Raw genomic sequence first — 19,665 nt, 5'->3', positions numbered from 1 at the left:
TTCCATGAAATTTGTGCGGTTTTCCCATGAAATTCCCAAAAAAACCCCCAAAGAGTGGAAGTTGATCTGTGGGTTCTTCCTTGCGGGGTCGGGATTTGGGAATTTGGGAAGGATTCGGGATGAAGGATTTGGGAATTTGGGAGGGATTTGGATGGAATTTGAGTGGAATTTGGGCGGTGGCAGCTTAAGAACTGGTAATTAATTAATAATTAACTAATAATTAACTAATAATTAATATCCTCATGGGAATCAAGGGAATTCCAGAGGGGTTTTTTTTTTCCCTCTGAACATTCTGGGGAAAAGAGTGGGATGAAGGGGGGGGACGGAGGGAAAAACGTTGGGATTGGGGTGGGAAAAACCCCCGAACAGGGCAGAAAAAAAATCGGGATGGGGGTGGAAAAATCCTGCAAGAAGATGGAAAATTTTGGGATGAGGTGGGAAAGGATGAAAATGAGGCAGAAAAAGACCAGATTGAGGTGGAAAAACTTCGGGATGAGGCGGAAAAATATCGGGATGAGGGGGAAAAAAAACCACCAGGGTGGGGTGAAAAAATTCCGGGATGAGGCGGAAAAAATATCGGGATGGGGTGGAAAAAACATTAAAATGAGGTGGAAAAACCTTGGGATGAGGAGAAAAATATCGGGATGGGGCGGAAAAATCCTGAAAGAAGATGGAAAATTTTGGGATGAGGCAGAAAAATAGGAAAATGGGGTGGAAAAGCACCGAAATAAAGGGGAATAAATCAGGATGAGGCAGAAACGGCCGGGATTGGGGGAAGGAGGAGGCGGCGCTTTTCCGTGATGGAGGAGCCGAGCTTCGCCCGGCTCCGAGCTTTATTCAGCTCCGAGGTTTATTCAGCTCCGAGCTTCTCCCAGCTCCGAGTTTTTCCCAACTCCGAGTTTTTCCCAACTCTGAACTTTTCCCAGCTCCGAGCTTTGCCCAGCTCCGAGTTTTATTCAGCTCCGAGTTTTTCCCAGCTCCGAGCTTTTCCCAACTCTGAACTTTTCCCAACTCTGAACTTTTCCCAACTCTGAGTTTTTCCCAGCTCCGAGCTTTATTCAGCTCCGAGTTTTTCCCAGCTCTGAGCTTTTCCCAACTCTGAGCTTTTCCCAGCTCCAAGCTTTTCCCAACTCCGAGCTTTTCCCAGCTCCGAGCTTTATTCAGCTCCGAGTTTTTCCCAACTCCGAGCTTTTCCCAACTCTGAACTTTATTCAGCTCCGAGCTTTTCCCAACTCTGAGCTTTTCCCAACTCTGAACTTTATTCAGCTCCGAGTTTTTCCCAGCCCCGAGCTTTTCCCAGCTCCGAGTTTTTCCCAACTCCGAGCTTTTCCCAGCTCCGAGTTTTTCCCAGCCCCAAGCTTTTCCCAACTCTGAGCTTTTCCCAGCTCCGAGCTTTTCCCAACTCTGAACTTTATTCAGCCCCGAGCTTTTCCCCCCCGAGTCACAAGGAGAAATAGTCCAGGCCTCCGTGGCCGTAGGGGTTACGAGTCCACAGGAAATCCCTCCTCCCGGAATCCTCCAAAATCCGCTCAAACTCCGCCGTGGCCGCCGCCAGCTTCTCCCCGTCCGCGGGCTCCTCGAAACTCCACCCGGATTCCGCCGGCGGCTCCGGCTCGTAACAATCCACGGGGAAAGGATAAACCACCAGGCGGAGGTCGGGCAGCTCCAGGGTTTTCCGCAGCAGATCCTTGAGCGCGGCCGTGGACAGGGAATTGCCGTAGAGTCCCAGGAAGCGCAGGCGGGAGCAGCGGCGCAGCGTGGGCAGCAGCGCGTCCAGGTGGGAGTCGGCCATGCGGCATTCCATGAGATCCAGGTGCAGCAGCGAGGCCGAGGTCTCCTCCAGGAGCAGCCGCAGCGGCTCCAGGAGCCCTTGGGAGAAGTCGTGGCCGCTCAGGTCCAACCTCTTGAGGGCCGGAGCGTGGAAGCTTTGGGAGAGGAAGGCGAGGTCGGCGGGGACCAGGGAGCAGAAGGCCAATTCCAAGCTTTCCAAGGGAGCCTGGAGGTCGCTGGCGGGAGGGAAAAGGGAGAGGTGAGGGAGGCTGCGGGAACGTTGGCGCTCGCGGGGGAAAGGCGGCCAGCGGGAGCTGGGATTGCCTCCGCGCGGCGGGGGAATTGTGGGACGGGGGAGGGGGGCGGGGAAGGGCTCCGAGAACATCGAGGCGGATCCCTGAAAATCCCGGGGTTCTGGGATCGTGGAATCGCGGGATCGTGGAGGGGCTGAGGTTGGGAAAAGCGTCTGGGAACGGCGGGTTCGAGGTTTGAGAATCGTGGAACGACGGGATGAAGGAATCACGGAACTGCGGGATCAAATCGCGGAGTCGTGGAATGGCTGAGGTTGGGAAAAGTCTCCGAGAACGTCAAGTTAGACCTCTGAAAATCCCGGGATTTTGGAGTGATGGGGGCGCGGAATTATGGGATGACTCAGGTTGGGAAAAGTCTCCGAGAACATCGAGTTTGACCTTTGAGAATCACGGAATTATGGGATCATGGAGCCAGGGAATTGTGGAATTGTGGCGTTATGGGGTCTTGGGATCACGGAGTTATGGAATTATGGGATATTGGGATTCTGGGACCAGGGAGTCATGGAATTACGGGATCAGGGAGTTACGAGGTCATGGAGCCATTAAAGTTGGAAAAGGCTTTGAGATCCTCCAAGTCCAACCTCTGGAATCCTGGAATCAAGGAATTATGGGATCACGGAATCATGGACCGGTGGGATAATGAAATCCTGGAATCATGGGGTCATTAAGGCTGGAGAAGATCTCCAAGATTGTCAAGTTCAGCCTTTGGGAATCCTGGAATTAAGGAATTATGGGATCATGAATTTATGGGATAATGGAATTGCTGAGTCGTAGAACATCGGGATAACGGGCACACGGGAATATTGGGATAATGAAATCCTGGACTCACGGGATAACAAAGGTTGGAAAAAACCTTCAAGATCATCAGGTTCAGTCTTTGGCAATCCTGGAATCACAGAACTGCGGGATCATGGAATTACGGGATATAGGAATCGTTAAGTCATAATCTATTGGGATAACGGGATGATGGGAATATTGGGATAATGGAATCATGGGATAACAAACGTCGGAAAAAACCTCCAGGACTGTCAAGTTGAGCCTTTGGGAATCCCGGAATCAGGATTTTTGGGATCGTGGAATTACGGGAAAACGGAATCACCGAGTCATGAACTACTGGGACAACGGAATCACGGGAACATCGGGATAAGGAAATCCTGGAATCCCGGGATCACTCAGGCTGGAGAAGACCCCCCAAGATCCCCAACCCTCAAGAATCCCTCCGGAGCGGGGAACTCACCAGAGGATCTGGCGCAGGTTCCCGGAGAGGCGGGAGGATCCCAGGTTGAGCTCCCGCAGGCTGGGCAGCATTCCCAGCTGCCCGGCCAGGCACCGGATCCCGATGGCCGATTCCGGCGTCGGGCGCCGCACGTCCACGTTGCTGTACTGCAGCTTGAGGCTGCGCAGCTCCGGGAAGCGCGAGAGGTGCGGCAGGATCACCGAGAGCCCGGCCAATCCCAAATTGTTGAACCTCAGATCCACCCTGCGGAGGCAGGAGGGATCCATGGATTCCAGCAGGCTGACGATGCCGGCCGCCGAGAGCTCCTCGGCCTGCAGCTCGCGGCACTTGAGGCGCAGCGGGCCGGCGGCCGCCGTCTGGAGCGCGTCGCGCAGGATCCCGTAGGACGTGCCGTTGACGAACAGGTCGGCGTGGACGTCCACGCCGGGAGGGCGAGGAGCCGCCGAGGCCGTGGCGGCTCCGGAGCGGCCTTTGTGCCGTTTGGATCCGCGCCTCTGGAATTCCCGCTGGTGTTTGGACGCTTCCACGCAAGCCTTGGCCAGAGCCACCGTGCCCGACCACACGCTCATCCCGTCCGGAGCGCGGCCGGAGGCGGAGTGGGGGAGTCCCGTCATGTCCAGCACCCTCAGCCTGGGGAGAAAACGGGGAGAAAGCGGAAAAAATAAAAAAAAAAAAACCCCCGACCTGCTGGAGTTGGATGAGTCGGTGGGATGGAGGTTTTGGCCGTGCCAGAATTCCCCCAATTCCTGATCCACGGATCCTCAAATCCTTCAAATTCCCCCCCCCAAAAAAATCTCCAAAAAAACCACCACAAAAACATCGGAAAAATCGGGAAAAAAACAACAACAAGAAAAAAAACCCAAAACTCTACAAAAATCGCCAAAAAACTGCCAGCAAATTCCAAAGAAAAATCCCCAAAAAAACCTTTCTTCAACCATCCCAAAATCCCCAAATTCCTGATCCACGAATTTTTCCCTCCTGATCCACCAATCCCTTTCCCTCAAATCCCTCAAAATCCCAGAAAAATCGCCAGCGAACACCAGGAAAATCCCCCCCCAAAAAACACCAGAAAAATCTGAAGAAACCCAAAAAAACTCTACAAAAAATCCCCAAAAACCCCAAAGAATTCCACAAAAAACCCCCAAAACCTTTATTTATCCATCCCAAAATCCCCGAAATTCCCGATCTACCAAACTCCTTCAAATTCGCAAAAAAAAAAAAAAAACCAAAACAAAAAACTCCGCAAAAAATCCCCAAAAAACCACCACAAAAATCTAAAAAATCCCCAAAAAACTCTACAGAAAATTCCAAAAAATCCACCAAAAAACACCAGAAAAATCCGAAAAACTCTACAAAATTCCCCCAAAAATTCCCCCCAAAAGCCAGAAAAATCTGAAAAAACCCCCAAACAACTCTACAAAAATCCCTCCAAAAATCCCCCCAAAAAACACCAGAAAAATCCGGAAAAAAAATCCAAAAAATTCCAAAAAACCTCCAAAAAAATCCCCCAAAAATTCCACAAAAAATTCCCCAAAAATCCCCCAAAACCTTCATTCATCAATCCCAAAATCCCCCAAATTCCCGATCTACCAATTTTTCCCCCCCAACAGACGTCGGATTCCTCCTCTTCATCCTTTTGTCTCAAATCCTTCAAATTCCCCCCCAAGAAAATCCCCAAAAGAACTCGACAAAAATCCCCAAACCAGCAGAAAAATCCGAAAAAACCCAAAAACCTCTACAAAAATATCCCAAAAACCCCCAAAAAACACCCAGAAAAACTCCTCAAACCACCAAAAAACTACAAAAACCCCCCAAAACCCTCAAAAAAACCCCAAAAATCCACCAGAAAAATAAAAAAACCCCCAAAATTTCCAAAAAATTCCCCGAAAGTTCCCAAAAAATCCGCAAAAAAACCACTAAAAATCCACCAGAAAAATCCAAAATAAAACCCCCAAAAATTCCCCCCAAAATCCGCAAAAAAAACCCAAAATCCACCAGAAAAATCCAAAAAAACCCCCAAAAACTTCCCAAAAAATCAGCGAAAAAACCCACTAAAAATCCACCAGAAAAATCCGAAAAAAACCCCAAAAATTCCCAAAAAATTCCCAAAAAATCCACTAAAAAACCCACCAGAAAAATCCGAAAAAAATTCCCAAAAAATTCCCAAAAATTCCCCAAAAATCCGCAAAAAACCTCACTAAAAATCCACTGGAAAAATCAAAAAAGCCCCCAAAAATTCCTAAAAAATTCCCAAAAAATCCGAAAAAATCTCAGTAAAACTCCACCAGAAAAATCCGAAAAAAACCCCCAAAAACCCCAAAAAATTCCCAAAAAACCCACAAAAACCCACCAGAAAAAATCCGAAAAAAACCCCAAAAATTCTCCAAAAATTCCCAAAAAATCTGCAAAAAACCCACTAAAAATCCACCAGAAAAATCCGAAAAAAACCCCAAAATTCCGCAAAAAAACCGCAAAAAACCACCAGAAATATCCGAAAAAAAAAACCCCAAAATTTCCAAAAAATCCGCAAAAACCCCACTAAAAAACCAACAGAAAAATCCAAAAATAAAAAAATCCACAAAAATTTCTAAAAAAAATTCCAAAAAATCCGCAAAAACCCACTAAAAACCCACTAAAAACCCACCAGAAAAATCCAAAAAAACCCCAAAAAACCCCCGCAAAAATTCCCCAAAAATCCACAAAAAACCCACTAAAAACCCACCAGAAAAATCCGAAAAAAGCCCCAAAAATTCCTAAAATAATTTCCAAAAAATCCGCAAAAAACCCACTAAAAATCCACTAAAAACCCACCAGAAAAATCTGAAAAAAAACCCCCAAAATCCACCAGAAGAATCTGAAAAAAACCCCCCAAAAATTCCCAAAAAATCCCCAAAAATCCCCAAAAAACCCACTAAAAACCCACCAGAAAAATCCAAAAAAACCCCCCAAAACCCACCAGAAAAACCTGAAAAAAAAACCCCAAAAATTCCCAAAAAATCCCCCAAAAAATCCGCAAAAGACCCACTAAAAATCCACCAGAAAAATCCGAAAAAAAAAAACCAAAATTCCGCAAAAAAACCGCAAAAAACCCACGAAAAATCCGAAAACAAAACCCCCAAAATTTCCAAAAAATCCGCAAAAAACCCACTAAAAATCCACCAGAAAAATAAAAATTAAAAAAAACCACAAAAATTTCTAAAAAAATTTCCAAAAAATCCGCAAAAACCCACTAAAATCCCACCAGAAAAATCCGAAAAAAAACCCCAAAAAACCCCCGCAAAAATTCCCCCAAAAAATCCGCAAAACACCCACTAAAAATCCACCAGAAAAATCAAAAAAAAACCCAAAAATCCACCAGAAAAATCCGAAAAAAGCCCAAAAAATTCCTAAAATAATTTCCAAAAAATCCGCAAAAAACCCACTAAAAACCCACCAGAAAAATCCGAAAAACCCCAAAAATCCACCAGAAAAATCTGAAAAACCCCCCCAAAAATTCCCCAAAAATCCGCAAAAAAACCACTAAAAACCCACCAGAAAAATCCGAAAAAAATCCCCAAAAATCCACCAGAAAAATCCAAAAAAATCCCCAAAAATCCACCAGAAAAATCTGAAAAAAAACCCCAAAAATTCCCAAAAAATCCCCAAAAACCCACTAAAAACCCACTAAAAACCCACCAGAAAAATCCGAAAAAAACCCCCAAAAAATTCCTAAAAAAATTTCCAAAAAATCCGCAAAAAAACCCACTAAAAATCCACTAAAAACCCACCAGAAAAATCTGAAAAAAAAACCCCAAAAATCCACCAGAAAAATCTGAAAAAAAACCCTCCAAAATTCCCAAAAAATCCCCAAAAAAGCCGCAAAACACCCACTAAAGATCCACCAGAAAAATCCAAAAAAACCCCCAAAAAATTCCTAAAATAATTTCCAAAAAATCCGCAAAAAAACCACTAAAAATCCACTAAAAACCCACCAGAAAAATCCGAAAAAAATTCCCAAAAATCCACCAGAAAAATCTGAAAAAAAACCTCCAAAAATTCCCAAAAAATCCCCCCAAAAATCCGCAAAAAAACCCACTAAAAACCCACCAGAAAAATCCAAAAAAAAACCCCCAAAACCCACCAGAAAAATCCGAAAACAATTCCCAAAATCGCCCCAAGTCGCCCCAAATGCGGCGCAGCCCCGTGCGCGGCCGCCCGCGGCCCCTGACCTGGAGCGGCGGCCGGGCTCCTCCACGTCCCCGCGGAGCTGCGCCACCACGGCCAGGATGACGGCCTGCACGCACGGCTTGCACGGGTGATCCCGCAGCAGCTCCCGGCGCCCCACGAGCCGCTGGAAGTCGAGCACCGGGAAAGGCCACGCCGCCACCAGATCCCGCAGCACCAGGGGCCGCCCGTCCAGGAACGCCGCTTGGAAGAGGACGGGATAGACGGCGGGCGGCAGCGGCGCGGGGCGGCGGCCGGCGGGCGGCCAGGCGGCGGGCGCACAGGAACAGCAGCGACTCCATGGCTTCTCCTGCGGGAAAGGGCGGGAGAGAGAATTCCAGGGAAATCGGGGAGAAAGGAAGGAACGGGATCGGGAGGGGGCGGCTCCTCGGCCCGCGCGGGGACGGCGCGAAGTGTCGCCGAGGCGGAGAATCCCGGCGCCGAGGGCGCGGATTGTCCCGGAGGGGGTTTCGGGAGAATTTGGGGATTTCGGGAGAATTTGGGGGATTTCGGGAGAATTTGGGGATTTCGGGAGAATTTGGGAGTTTCGGGAGAATTTGGGGGATTTCGGGAGAATTTGGGGATTTCGGGAGAATTTGGGGATTTCGGGAGAATTTGGGAGTTTCGGGAGAATTTGGGGGATTTCGGGAGAATTTGGGGATTTCGGGAGAATTTGGGAGTTTCGGGAGAATTTGGGAGTTTCGGGAGAATTTGGGGATTTCGGGAGAATTTGGGAGTTTCGGGAGAATTTGGGGATTTCGGGAGAATTTTGGGGGTTTCGGGAGAATTTGGGAGTTTTGGGAGAATTTGGGGGTTTCGGGAGAATTTGGGAGTTTCGGGAGAATTTGGGGATTTTGGGAGAATTTGGGAGTTTCGGGAGAATTTGGGGGTTTTGGGAGAATTTGGGAGTTTCGGGAGAATTTGGGGGATTTCGGGAGAATTTGGGGATTTCGGGAGAATTTGGGGATTTCGGGAGAATTTGGGGGATTTCGGGAGAATTTGGGGATTTTGGGAGAATTTGGGGATTTCGGGAGAATTTGGGAGTTTCGGGAGAATTTGGGGATTTCGGGAGAATTTGGGGATTTTGGGAGAATTTGGGGATTTCGGGAGAATTTTGGGGATTTCGGGAGAATTTGGGGATTTTGGGAGAATTTGGGAGTTTCGGGAGAATTTGGGGGATTTCGGGAGAATTTGGGGATTTTGGGAGAATTTGGGAGTTTCGGGAGAATTTGGGGATTTCGGGAGAATTTGGGAGTTTCGGGAGAATTTGGGGATTTCGGGAGAATTTGGGAGTTTCGGGAGAATTTGGGGATTTCGGGAGAATTTGGGGATTTCGGGAGAATTTGGGGATTTCGGGAGAATTTGGGGATTTCGGGAGAATTTGGGGATTTCAGGAGAATTTGGGAGTTTCGGGAGAATTTGGGGGTTTCGGGAGAATTTGGGGATTTCGGGAGAATTTGGGAGTTTCGGGAGAATTTGGGGATTTCGGGAGAATTTGGGAGTTTCGGGAGAATTTGGGGATTTCGGGAGAATTTGGGAGTTTCGGGAGAATTTGGGAGTTTCGGGAGAATTTGGGAATTTCGGGAGAATTTGGGGGTTTCGGGAGAATTTGGGGGTTTTGGGAGAATTTGGGAATTTCGGGAGAATTTCGGGATTTTGGGAGAATTTGGGGGTTTCGGGAGAATTTGGGGATTTCGGGAGAATTTGGGGGGATTTTATTCCTGTGGGAATTTTGGGGATAAATGGGGGATTGTCCCTGAGGGGATTTCGGGAGAATTTGGGGGTTTCGGGAGAATTTGGGGATTTTGGGAGAATTTGGGGATTTCGGGAGAATTTGGGGATTTCGGGAGAATTTGGGAGTTTCGGGAGAATTTGGGGATTTTGGGAGAATTTGGGGGTTTCAGGAGAATTTGGGAGTTTCGGGAGAATTTGGGAGTTTCGGGAGAATTTGGGGGATTTTGGGAGAATTTGGGGATTTCGGGAGAATTTGGGAGTTTCGGGAGAATTTGGGGGTTTCGGGAGAATTTGGGAGTTTCGGGAGAATTTGGGGATTTTGGGAGAATTTGGGGATTTCGGGAGAATTTGGGAGTTTCGGGAGAATTTGGGGATTTCGGGAGAATTTGGGAGTTTTGGGAGAATTTGGGGATTTCGGGAGAATTTGGGAGTTTCGGGAGAATTTGGGGATTTCGGGAGAATTTGGGGATTTTGGGAGAATTTGGGGATTTCGGGATGATTTGGGAATTATCCCTGTGGGAATTTCAGGATAATTTGGGGATCCCTGAGGGGATTTTGGGATAATTTGGGAATTATCTCTGAGGGGATTTCGGGAGAATTTGGGAATTATTCCGGTGGGAATTTCGGGATAATTTGGGAATTATCCCTGTGGGAATTTCGGGATAATTTGGGGATTATCCCGGTAGGAATTTTTGGATGATTTGGGAATTATCCCTGAGAGGATTTTGGGATAATTTGGGGATTTCGGGAGAATTTGGGAATTTTGGGATAATTTGGGAGTTATTCCAGTGGGATTTTGGGATAATTTGGGGATTTTATCCCTGTGGAAATTTTGGGATAATTTGGGAATTATCTCTGAGGGGATTTCGGGAGAATTTGGGAATTTCGGGAGAATTTGGTGAATCCATGACGGACTTTGGGATAATTTGGGAATCATCCCTGAGAGGATTTTGGGATAATTTGGGGATTTCGGAATAATTTGGGAGTTATTCCGGTGGGAATTTCAGGATAATTTGGGAATTATCCCTGTGGGAATTTCGGGGTAATTTGAGGATTATCCCGGTGGGAATTTTGGGATAATTTGGGAATTATTCCAGTGGGAATTTTGGGATGATTTGGGAATTATCCCTGAGGTGATTTGGGGATAATTTGGGAATTATCTCTGAGGAGATTTTGGGATAATTTGGGGATTTTATCCCGGTGGGAATTTCAGGATAATTTGGGAATTTCGTGATAACTTGGGGATTATCCCTGTCGGGATTCCAGGATAATTTGGGAATTTCGGTATAATTTGGGGATTATCCCAGAGGGGATTTCGGGAGAATTTGGGAATTTTATCCCGGTGAGATTTTGGGATAATTTGGGGATTTCGGGATAATTTGGTGAATCCATGACGGACTTTGGGATAATTTGGGAATCATCCCTGTGGGAATTTTGGGATAATTTGGGGATTTCGGAATAATTTGGGAGTCATTCCGGTGGGAATTTCAGGATAATTTGGGAATCATCCCTGAGGGGATTTTTGGGTAATTTGGGGATTTTATCCCGGTGGGAATTTCGAGATAATTTGGGGATTATTCCGGTGGGAATTTCAGGGTTAATTTGAGGATTATCCTGGTGCGAAATTCAGGATAAATTGAAGATTATCCCGGTGGGAATTTTGGGATAATTTGGGAATTATTCCAGTGGGAATTTCAGGATAATTTGGGGGTTATTCCGGTGGGAATTTTTGGATGATTTGGGAATTATCCCTGAGAGGATTTTGGGATAATTTGGGGATTTCAGAATAATTTGGGAGTTATTCCGGTGGGAATTTTGGGATGATTTGGGAATTATCCCTGTGGGAATTTCAGGATAATTTGGGGATCCCTGAGGGGATTTCGGGAGAATTTGGGAATTTCGGGAGAATTTGGTGAATCCATGACGGACTTTGGGATAATTTGGGAATCATCCCTGAGAGGATTTTGGGATAATTTGGGGATTTCGGGATAATTTGGGAGTCATTCCGGTGAGAATTTCAGGATAATTTGGGAATTATCCCTGTGGGAATTTCGGGGTAATTTGAGGATTATCCCGGTGGGAATTTCAGGAGAATTTGGGGATCCCTGAGGGGATTTTGGGGATAATTTGGGAATTATCCCACTGGGAATTTTGGGATAATTTGGGAGTTATTCCGGTGGGAATTTTGGGATAATTTGGGGATTATCCCAGTGGGAATTTCGGGGTAATTTGGGAATTTCGGGATAATCTGGGAATTATCCCCGAGGGGATTTCGGGATAATTATCCCTCACCTTGTTTTTCATCCTTTCCCTCATCTCTCTGCCTCAAATCCCTCAAAATCCCAGAAAATCAAAAAAAATAAAAAAATAAAAATAAAACCACCAAAAAACCACCGGAAAAATAATAATTTAAAAAAACCCTCAAAAAAAACCCCTCAACAGAAATCCCCCCAAAAATCCACAAAAAAAAACACCAGAAAAATCCGAAAAAAAAAACCCAGAAAAAAAACTCTACAAAAATTATCCCGAAATTCCCGCCGGGACAATTCCCAAATTCTCCCGAATTTCCCAAATTATCCCGAAATTCCCGAATGAGCCCCAAATCCCCTCAGGGCTCCACACCCCCCCCCCCCAACATGGCGTCCCCCACTCACCGCCGGCCCGCAGCCCCCGCTCGCCCCCGGCCCGCACAGAGGCTCCGCTTCCGTGTCTGCGCAGTGCGACCACCAATCAGCGAGCGAGACCCACCCTGGGGGCGCATTTCTAACTTCTCATTAGCTCTTAGCGCTGTCAATCATTGCTTTGTTCCATTCTGATTGGTTCGAACGAGGTGGGCGTGCCTGTTTAGCTCCTGCCTGCTCATTGGCTAACTCAGCTGTCAATCACTGATATCTGCCTTCCCATTGGCTTGCGCTTGGCGGGAGAGCCGAGTTCGCTCTGAGGCGGCTCCCGCGCCCTCCTCGATCCCCGATCCCCGATCCCCGATCCCAAATCCCCGATCCCCCATCCCAGATCCCCGATGGAGCGGCAGCAGGAGCTGAGGGCGCTGCTGAAGCGCTGGGAAGCGCAGTTCCTGCGGGAGCGGCGCCGCAAACCCCGCCAGGTGCCCCTGAGGGGGGGAGAAAGTCCCTGAGGGGGGGAAAAGTCCCTGAGGGGAAACCCCTGGAATGTTGGGGGGGGGGGTAATTTTTGGGGTCCCCTGCGCTGGTTTTGGGGTTTTAAGACGATTTAGGGGGGTCCTGGAATGGGGGGGTTTGTTTAGGGGGGATTTATGGGAGTTTGGGGGTGTCTTTGGGGTGGTTTTTGGGGTCCCTGGGCCGGTTTTGGGGGCCCTGAGGAGTCTTTAGGATGGTTTAAGGGATCCGCAGGGATTTTTTTGGGGTGTCCCTGGCGTGGTTTTTGGGGTGCTGGGGCGTATTTTGGGGGTCTTTGGGGTGGTTAAAGGGGTTTTCGGGGTGTCCCTGGGTTGATTTTGGGGTCTTTAGGATGATTTAGGGGATCCCTGGACTGGCGGGGTTTGTTATGGGGGGATTTCTGGGGGGGTTTTGGGGTGTCCCTGCAACGTTTGGGGCCATTTTTGGGGTCCCTGGGCTGGTTTTTTGGGGTCCCTGAGGGGTTTCGGGGGCGTCCTGGGGGGTTTTGGGGTGTCCTTGGGGTCTGTGGGTTGATTTAGGGGATCCCTGGAGTGGTGGGGGTTGATTTAGGTGGAATTTCTGGGGTTTTGGGGGTGTCCCTGCAACATTTGGGGCCATTTTTGGGGGTCCCTGGCTGGTTTTGGGGTCCCTGAGGGGGTTTTTAGGGTGGTTTTGGGCTGTTTTTGGGGTCCTGGGGTGTCCTTGGGGTGGATTTTGGGGTGATTTTGGGCTGTTTTGGGGATCTCTGAATTACCGGGAGCCGATTTTGGGGTGTCCCGGGGGTTTGGGGGTGTCCTTGGAGCCGTTTTTGGGGTCCTGGGGGGTATTTTTGGGGGTCCTGGGGGGTATTTTGGGGGTCTTTTGGGGTCCTGGGGGGTATTTTTGGGGTTTTTGGGGTCGCTGGATTAGTGGGATTTGTTATGGGGGGATTTTTGGGGTGTCCCTGCAACATTTGGGGCCATTTTTGGGGTCCCTGGGCTGGTTTTGGGGGGGTTTTAGGGTGGTTTAGGGGGATCCCGAGGGGGTTTTTGGGGTGTCCCTGCGATGTTTGGGGTCATTTTGGGCGCCCCTGGGTTGGTTTGGGGGTCCCCGAAGGGGTTTAGGGTGGTTCAGGGGGATTTTGGGGTGTCCTTGGGGTCTGTGGGTTGATTTAGGGGATCCCTGGAGTGGTGGGGGTTGATTTAGGTGGAATTTCTGGGGTTTTGGGGGTGTCCCTGTAACATTTGGGGCCATTTTTGGGGGTCCCTGGCTGGTTTTGGGGTCCCTGAGGGGGTTTTTAGGGTGGTTTTGGGGTGCCCTGGGTGCTTTTGGGGTGTTTTAGGCTGTTTTTGGGGGTCCTGGGGGGTCTTTGGGGTGGTTTTGGGCTGTTTTGGGGATCTCTGAATTACCGGGAGCCGATTTTGGGGTGTCCCGGGGGTTTGGGGGTGTCCTTGGAGCCGTTTTTGGGGTCCTGGGGGGTATTTTTGGGGTCCTGGGGGGTATTTTTGGGGGTCCTGGGGGTATTTTTGGGGTCCTGGGGGGTATTTTTGGGGTCCTGGGGGGTCTTTTGGGGGTCTTTTGGGGTCTTTTGGGGTCCTGGGGGGTATTTTTGGGGGTCCTGGGGGGTCTTTTGGGGGTATTTTGGGGTCCTGGGGGGTCTTTTGGGGTCCTGGGGGGTATTTTTGGGGGTCCTGGGGGGTATTTTTGGGGGTCCTGGGGGGTATTTTGGGGTTTTTTTGGGGTATTTTGGGGTCCTGGGGGGTATTTTTGGGGTTTTTGGGGTCCCTGGATTAGTGGGATTTCTTAGGGGGGATTTTTGGGGTGTCCCTGGATTATTTGGGGCCATTTTTGGGGTCCCTGGGCTGTTTTTTTGGGGTCCCTGAGGGGTTTTGGGGTGGTTCAGGGGGATTTGGGGGATTTTTGGGGTGTCCCTGGATTATTTGGGGTCATTTTTGGGCTCCCTGAGGGGATTTTGGGGATTTTTAGGAATTTTTTTTTCCCATCCAAACTGATCCCGGCGAGGCTTTTCCAGCCGAAAATCCCTTTTTTTCCTCCCCCAAATTCCCAAATTTTCCCCTCTCCCATCCCATAATTTTGGGGGGAATCCCCCAAATTCACCGTTTTTTGGGATTTTGTTTTCCCCTCCCAGGCCGACATCGAGGAGGCTCCCGAGGAAACCCGGGGTGAGTTTTTATTGCTGGGGGGAAATTTGGGGGTTTTTGAGGTCAAAACGTCCAGATTTGCCTCGAAAATCCCGATTTTTCCCCTAAAAATTCCCAAGTTTTCCCCAAATTCCCCAGATTTTCCCTAAAATTTCCCATTTTTTCTAAAAAATCCCAGTTTTTTCCCTAAAATTCCCCATTTTTTCTAAAAAAATTTCCCATTTTTTCTAAGAAATTCCCAATTTTTTTCCCTAAAAATCCCCATTTTTTCCCAAAAAAATTCCAGGTTTTCTCCTCTAAATCCATTTTTTACCTAAAAATCCCATTTTTTTCCTAAAATTTTCCATTTTTTCTAAAAGATTCCTAATTTTTCCCTAAAAACCCCCAATTTTTCCCCAAAACCCCCCAATTTTTCCCTAAAAATTCCCGGTTTTCCCCTATAATTCCATTTTTTTGCCCCTAAAATTTCCCATTTTTTCTAAAAAAATTCCAATTTTCCCCCTAAAAATTCCCAATTTTTCCCAAAATTCCCCATGTTTTCCTAAAAATTTCCCATTTTTTTCTAAAAAATCCCCAGTTTTTCCCTATAATTCCTTTTTTACCTAAAAATCCCATTTTTTCCCCTAAAATTTCCCATTTTTTTCCCTAAAAATCCCCATTTTTTCCCTAAAAATTCCAGGTTTTCCCCTATACTTCCATTTTTTTGCCTAAAAATCCCCTTTTTCCCCTAAAATTTCCCTTTTTTTCTAAAAAAAATCCCAATTTTTCCCTAAAAATCCCCAATTTTTCCCTATAATTCCTTTTTTAACCTAAAAAACTCTTTTTCTCCCCTAAAATTTCCCATTTTTTCTAAAAAAGTTCCAATTTTCCCCCTAAAAATTCCCAATTTTTCCCAAAATTCCCCAATTTTCCCCCTAAAAATTCCTCATTTTTCCCTAGAAATTCCAGATCTTCTCCTGTAATTCCTTTTTCTACCTAAAAATCCCTTTTTTTTCTAAAAAATTCCCAAATTTTTTTGAAAAAATTCCCAATTTTTCTCCTAAAAATTCCCGGTTTACCCCTGTAATTCCATTTTTACCTAAAAATCCCATTTTTTCCCTTAAAATTCCCCATTTTTTTCTAAAAAGTTCCCGATTTTTTCCCTAAAAATTCCAGGTTTTCCCCATTAATTCCTTTTTTTACCGAAAATTCCCATTTTTTTCCCTAAAATTCCCATTTTTTTCTTCTCTAAAGACGATATATTCCACATGTTGGGGCAGGAGGCTGAAAAACCCGGGAAAACGTCGGAATTCCCGGAAACCAGAATCCAAAACCAAAGTGCCGAGTGCCGAGGTCCTGAAAAAAACCTTTAAAAACCCCAAAATTTGAGAAAAATGGATTTTTTGGGAATTTTTGGGGAAAAACGGATTTTTGGGGGGGAAATTTGGGGAAAAAAAAGGATTTTTGGGAAAAAATGGATTTTTTGGAGATTTTTTTGGGAATAAAATGAATTTTTGGGAGGGAAATTTGGGAAAAAATGGAATTTTGGGGGGATTTTTGGGAAAATGGATTTTTTGGGAATTTTTTGGGGAAAAAATGGATCTTAGGGGGAAATTTGGGAAAAAAATGGATTTTCTTGGGATTATTGGGACAAAATGGATTTTTGGGAGGAAATTTGGGAAAAAATGGATTTTTTGGAGTTTTTTGGGAATAAAATGAATTTTGGGGGGGAAAATTTGGGAAAAAATGGAATTTTTTGCGGGATTTTGGGGGAAAAAATGGATTTTTGGGAGGAAAATTTGGGAAAAAATGGATTTTTTGGGGGGGAAATTGGGAAAAAATGGATTTTTGGAGTTTTTTGGGAATAAAATGAATTTTTGGGAGGAAAATTTGGGAAAAAATGGATTTTGGGGGGAATTTTGGGAATAAAATGGATTTTTGGGCTGGAATTTTAAAGATTTTGGGAAATTTAGGGAATTTTGGGCGGGGATTTAACAAATTTGGGGATTTGGGGGCTGGGGTTGAGCAGATTTTTGGGATTTTTTGGGGATTTTGAGTTGGAATTTCACAGATTTGGGGGATTTTTTAGGATTTGGGGCCGGGATTTAATGATTTGGGGGGAGATTTTGGGCTGGAATTTCCAGATTTGGGGATTTTGTAGTTTTTTTTTTCCTGGAATTTCCCAGGTTTATGGAACTTTTGAGGTTTTGGGCTGGAATTTCACAGATCTGTGGAAATTTTGGAAATTTTGCCTGGAATTTCACAGATTTTGGGGTTTTTGGGATTTTTGGCTCAAATTTCACAGATTTGGGGCATTTTTTTGGCTGGAATTTCACAAATTTGTGGAAATTTTGGGATTTTGGGCTGGAATTTCACAGTTTTTTGGGGAATTTTTGGGATTCTGGCTGGAATTTGAAAGATTTGGGGGATTTTTGGGGACAATTTTGGGCTGGAATTTCCAGATTTGAGGAATTTTTTAGGGAATTTTGGGTTGGAATTTGACAAATTTGTGGATTTTTGGGGGATTCTGGGCTGGAATTTCACAGATTTGGGGGATTTTTAGGGAATTTTACGCTGGGAATGAGCAGATTTGGGGAATTTTGGGCTAGAATTCAACAAATTTGGGATTTTGGGCTGGAATTTCCAGATTTGCGGATTTTTTGGGAATTTTGGGCTGGAATTTCCAGATTTGGGGATTTTTAGGGAATTTTGGGCTGGAATTTCCAGATTTGGGGATTTTTTGGGGATTTTGGGTTGGAATTTCACAGATTTGAGGATTTTTAGGGAATTTTGGGTTGGAATTTCCAGATTTGGGATTTTTTGGGATTTTGGGCTGGAATTTCCAGATTTTGGGGATTTTTTGGGATTTTGGGCTGGAATTTCCAGATTTGGGGATTTTTTGGGAATTTTGGGCTGGAATTTCCAGATTTGGGGATTTTTAGGGAATTTTGGGCTGGAATTTCCAGATTTGGGGATTTTTAGGGAATTTTGGGTTGGAATTTCCAGATTTGGGGATTTTTAGGGAATTTTGGGCTGGAATTTCCAGATTTGGGGATTTTTTGGGAATTTTGGGTTGGAATTTCACAGATTTGGGGATTTTTGGGGGATTTTGGGCTGGAATTTCCAGATTTGGGGATTTTTTGGGAATTTTGGGTTGGAATTTCACAGATTTGGGGATTTTTGGGGGATTTTGGGCTGGAATTTCCAGATTTGGGGATTTTTTGGGATTTTGGGCTGGAATTTCACAGATTTGGGGATTTTTCGGGGATTTTTTTCTCATTGCAGGTGGAAGATTCAGGATTTTGGGGCTCCCACCTGAACAGAGCCCCAAAAATTCTGGGAAAACTTCCAAGCAGGAGCCCCAGGGCGGGAATTTCAGTGGAATATTATGGGATGAAGCTCAAAGCCAAAGTGGGAACGATGGGAAAGGTCAGAAATGGAGAGAAAAGGGGCAAAGGATTTTCCAGGGGGGGATTTTGGGGGATTTCAGCCCAAAATTGGGGGAATCTCAAAATTTGGGATCCCAAAAATTGGGAACCCCCCTAAAAGTTGGTGAATCCCAAAAACCAGGAAACCCCTAAAAATTGGAGACCCCAAAATGTGAATTCCCCAAAATCTGGGACCCCAAAAGTTGGAGAATCCCAAAATTTGGGACCCCCAAAAATCGGAGAATCCCAAAAATCAGAGAATCCCAAAATCGGGGACCCCAAAATAATCAGAAACTCCAAAAACTGGAGACCCCAGAAATCAGAACCCAAAAATCAGATTGGAGACCCCAAAAGTTGGAGAATCCCAAAATTTGGGATCCCCAAAAAATCAGAGAATCCCAAAAATTGAAGAATCCCCAAAATTTGTGACTCCCAAAAATCAGAAAATCCCAAAAATTGGAGACCCCAAAAAACTGGAGGAGCCCAAAATCAGAACCCCCAAATCAGATCGGAGAATCCCAAAAGTTGGAGAATCCCAAAACCAGGAAACCCCTAAAAATTGGAAACCCCAAAACTTGAATTCCCCAAAATCAGAGACCCCAAAAATCGGAGAATCCCAAAATTTGGGACCCCAAAATTCAAAAAAACCCCAAAATTAAGAACCCCAGAATTGGAGACCCCAAAATCAGAGTTCCCACATTTTAGGAGCCCCAAAATTAGAAAATCCCCAAAATTGAGACCCTCAAAGTTGGAGAATCCCAAAATTTGAGATCCCCAAAAAAATCAGAGAATCCCAAAATCGGGGACCCCAAAATAATCAGAAACCCCAAAAACTGGAGGAACCCAAAAATCAGATCGGAGACCCCAAAAGTTGGAGAATCCCAAACTTTGGGATCCCGAAAAAATTGGAAACCCCAAAACCAGGAAATCCCTAAAAACTGGAGACCCCAAAACCTGAATTCCCCCAAAATCAGAGAATCCCAAAAATCAGAGACCCCAAAAATTGGGGATCCCCCAAAACTGGAGAATCCCCAAAATTGGAGACCCCAAAAGCGGGAGAATCCCAAACTTTGGGATCCCTAAAATAATCCGAGATCCCAAAACTGGAGACCCCAAAAGTTGAATCCCCCAAAAGCCCGACCCCGTTCAATTCGGGATTTGAAATTCCGAAGAACAAACCTGAGGCTCTGATCCCTCTTTTCCCTCCAGGAGCCTCCGCTGACCCCTCGGAGAACCTCAAATCCCAGAAAAACCCCCAAAATTCCTCAAAAATCCCTAAAAAACCCGGAGCCTGGAGGCGAAACTTCGCCCTCGGAACCGCCAGAGAACGAGGAAAAACCCCAAAATCCCGCGGAAAAATCCCAAAATCTCGAAGAAAAATCCCAAAATCCTGAAGAAAAATCCCCAAATCCTATGAAAAAACCCCAAAATCCCGTGGAAAAATCCCAAAATCCCGAAGAAAAACCCCAAAATCCTGAAGAAAAATCGCAAAATCCTGAAGAAAAATCCCCAAATCCCAAAGAAAAACCCCAAAATCCCGCGGAAAAATCCCCAAATCCCGAAGAAAAATCGCAAAATCCCGCGGGAAAACCCCAAAATTCTGTGGAAAACCCCCAAAATTCCAAGAAAAAACCCCAAAATCTCATGGAAAAATCCCCAAATCCCGAAGAAGAACCCAGAAATTCCAAGAAAAACCCCCAAAACCCCAAAGAATTCCCAGAATTTTTT

The 19,665-nt window shown here is 46.0% G+C and overlaps 2 protein-coding genes across 2 annotated transcripts; one reads left to right on the top strand and one right to left on the bottom strand.

Annotated features, from left to right (window-relative positions):
* Positions 1-1,189: 1,189 nt before the first annotated feature.
* On the bottom strand, positions 1,190-9,226 carry LOC136304208 (leucine-rich repeat-containing protein 14-like). Its single transcript, XM_066207853.1, is given in 4 exon segments — positions 1,190-2,006; positions 3,319-3,948; positions 7,527-7,766; positions 7,768-9,226. Coding segments are annotated over 4 exon segments (1,491 nt in total). The 5' UTR covers positions 7,824-9,226; the 3' UTR covers positions 1,190-1,441.
* Positions 9,227-12,184: 2,958 nt separating this feature from the next.
* RECQL4 (RecQ like helicase 4) lies at positions 12,185-19,416 on the top strand. The gene is made up of 3 exons (XM_066207784.1): positions 12,185-12,358; positions 14,518-14,551; positions 19,147-19,416. Exons 1-3 carry the CDS (start codon positions 12,275-12,277, stop codon positions 19,329-19,331), a joined length of 303 nt encoding a protein of 100 aa, XP_066063881.1. The 5' UTR covers positions 12,185-12,274; the 3' UTR covers positions 19,332-19,416.
* Positions 19,417-19,665: the final 249 nt, after the last annotated feature.

The sequence above is a fragment of the Chamaea fasciata genome, unplaced genomic scaffold (genome assembly GCF_029207755.1).
Source record: "Chamaea fasciata isolate MVZ Bird 193981 ecotype frontalis unplaced genomic scaffold, bChaFas1.0.hap1 SCAF_1, whole genome shotgun sequence".
NCBI classification, from domain to species: domain Eukaryota; kingdom Metazoa; phylum Chordata; class Aves; order Passeriformes; family Sylviidae; genus Chamaea; species Chamaea fasciata.
This window is presented reverse-complemented; position numbering and strand designations above follow the sequence as displayed.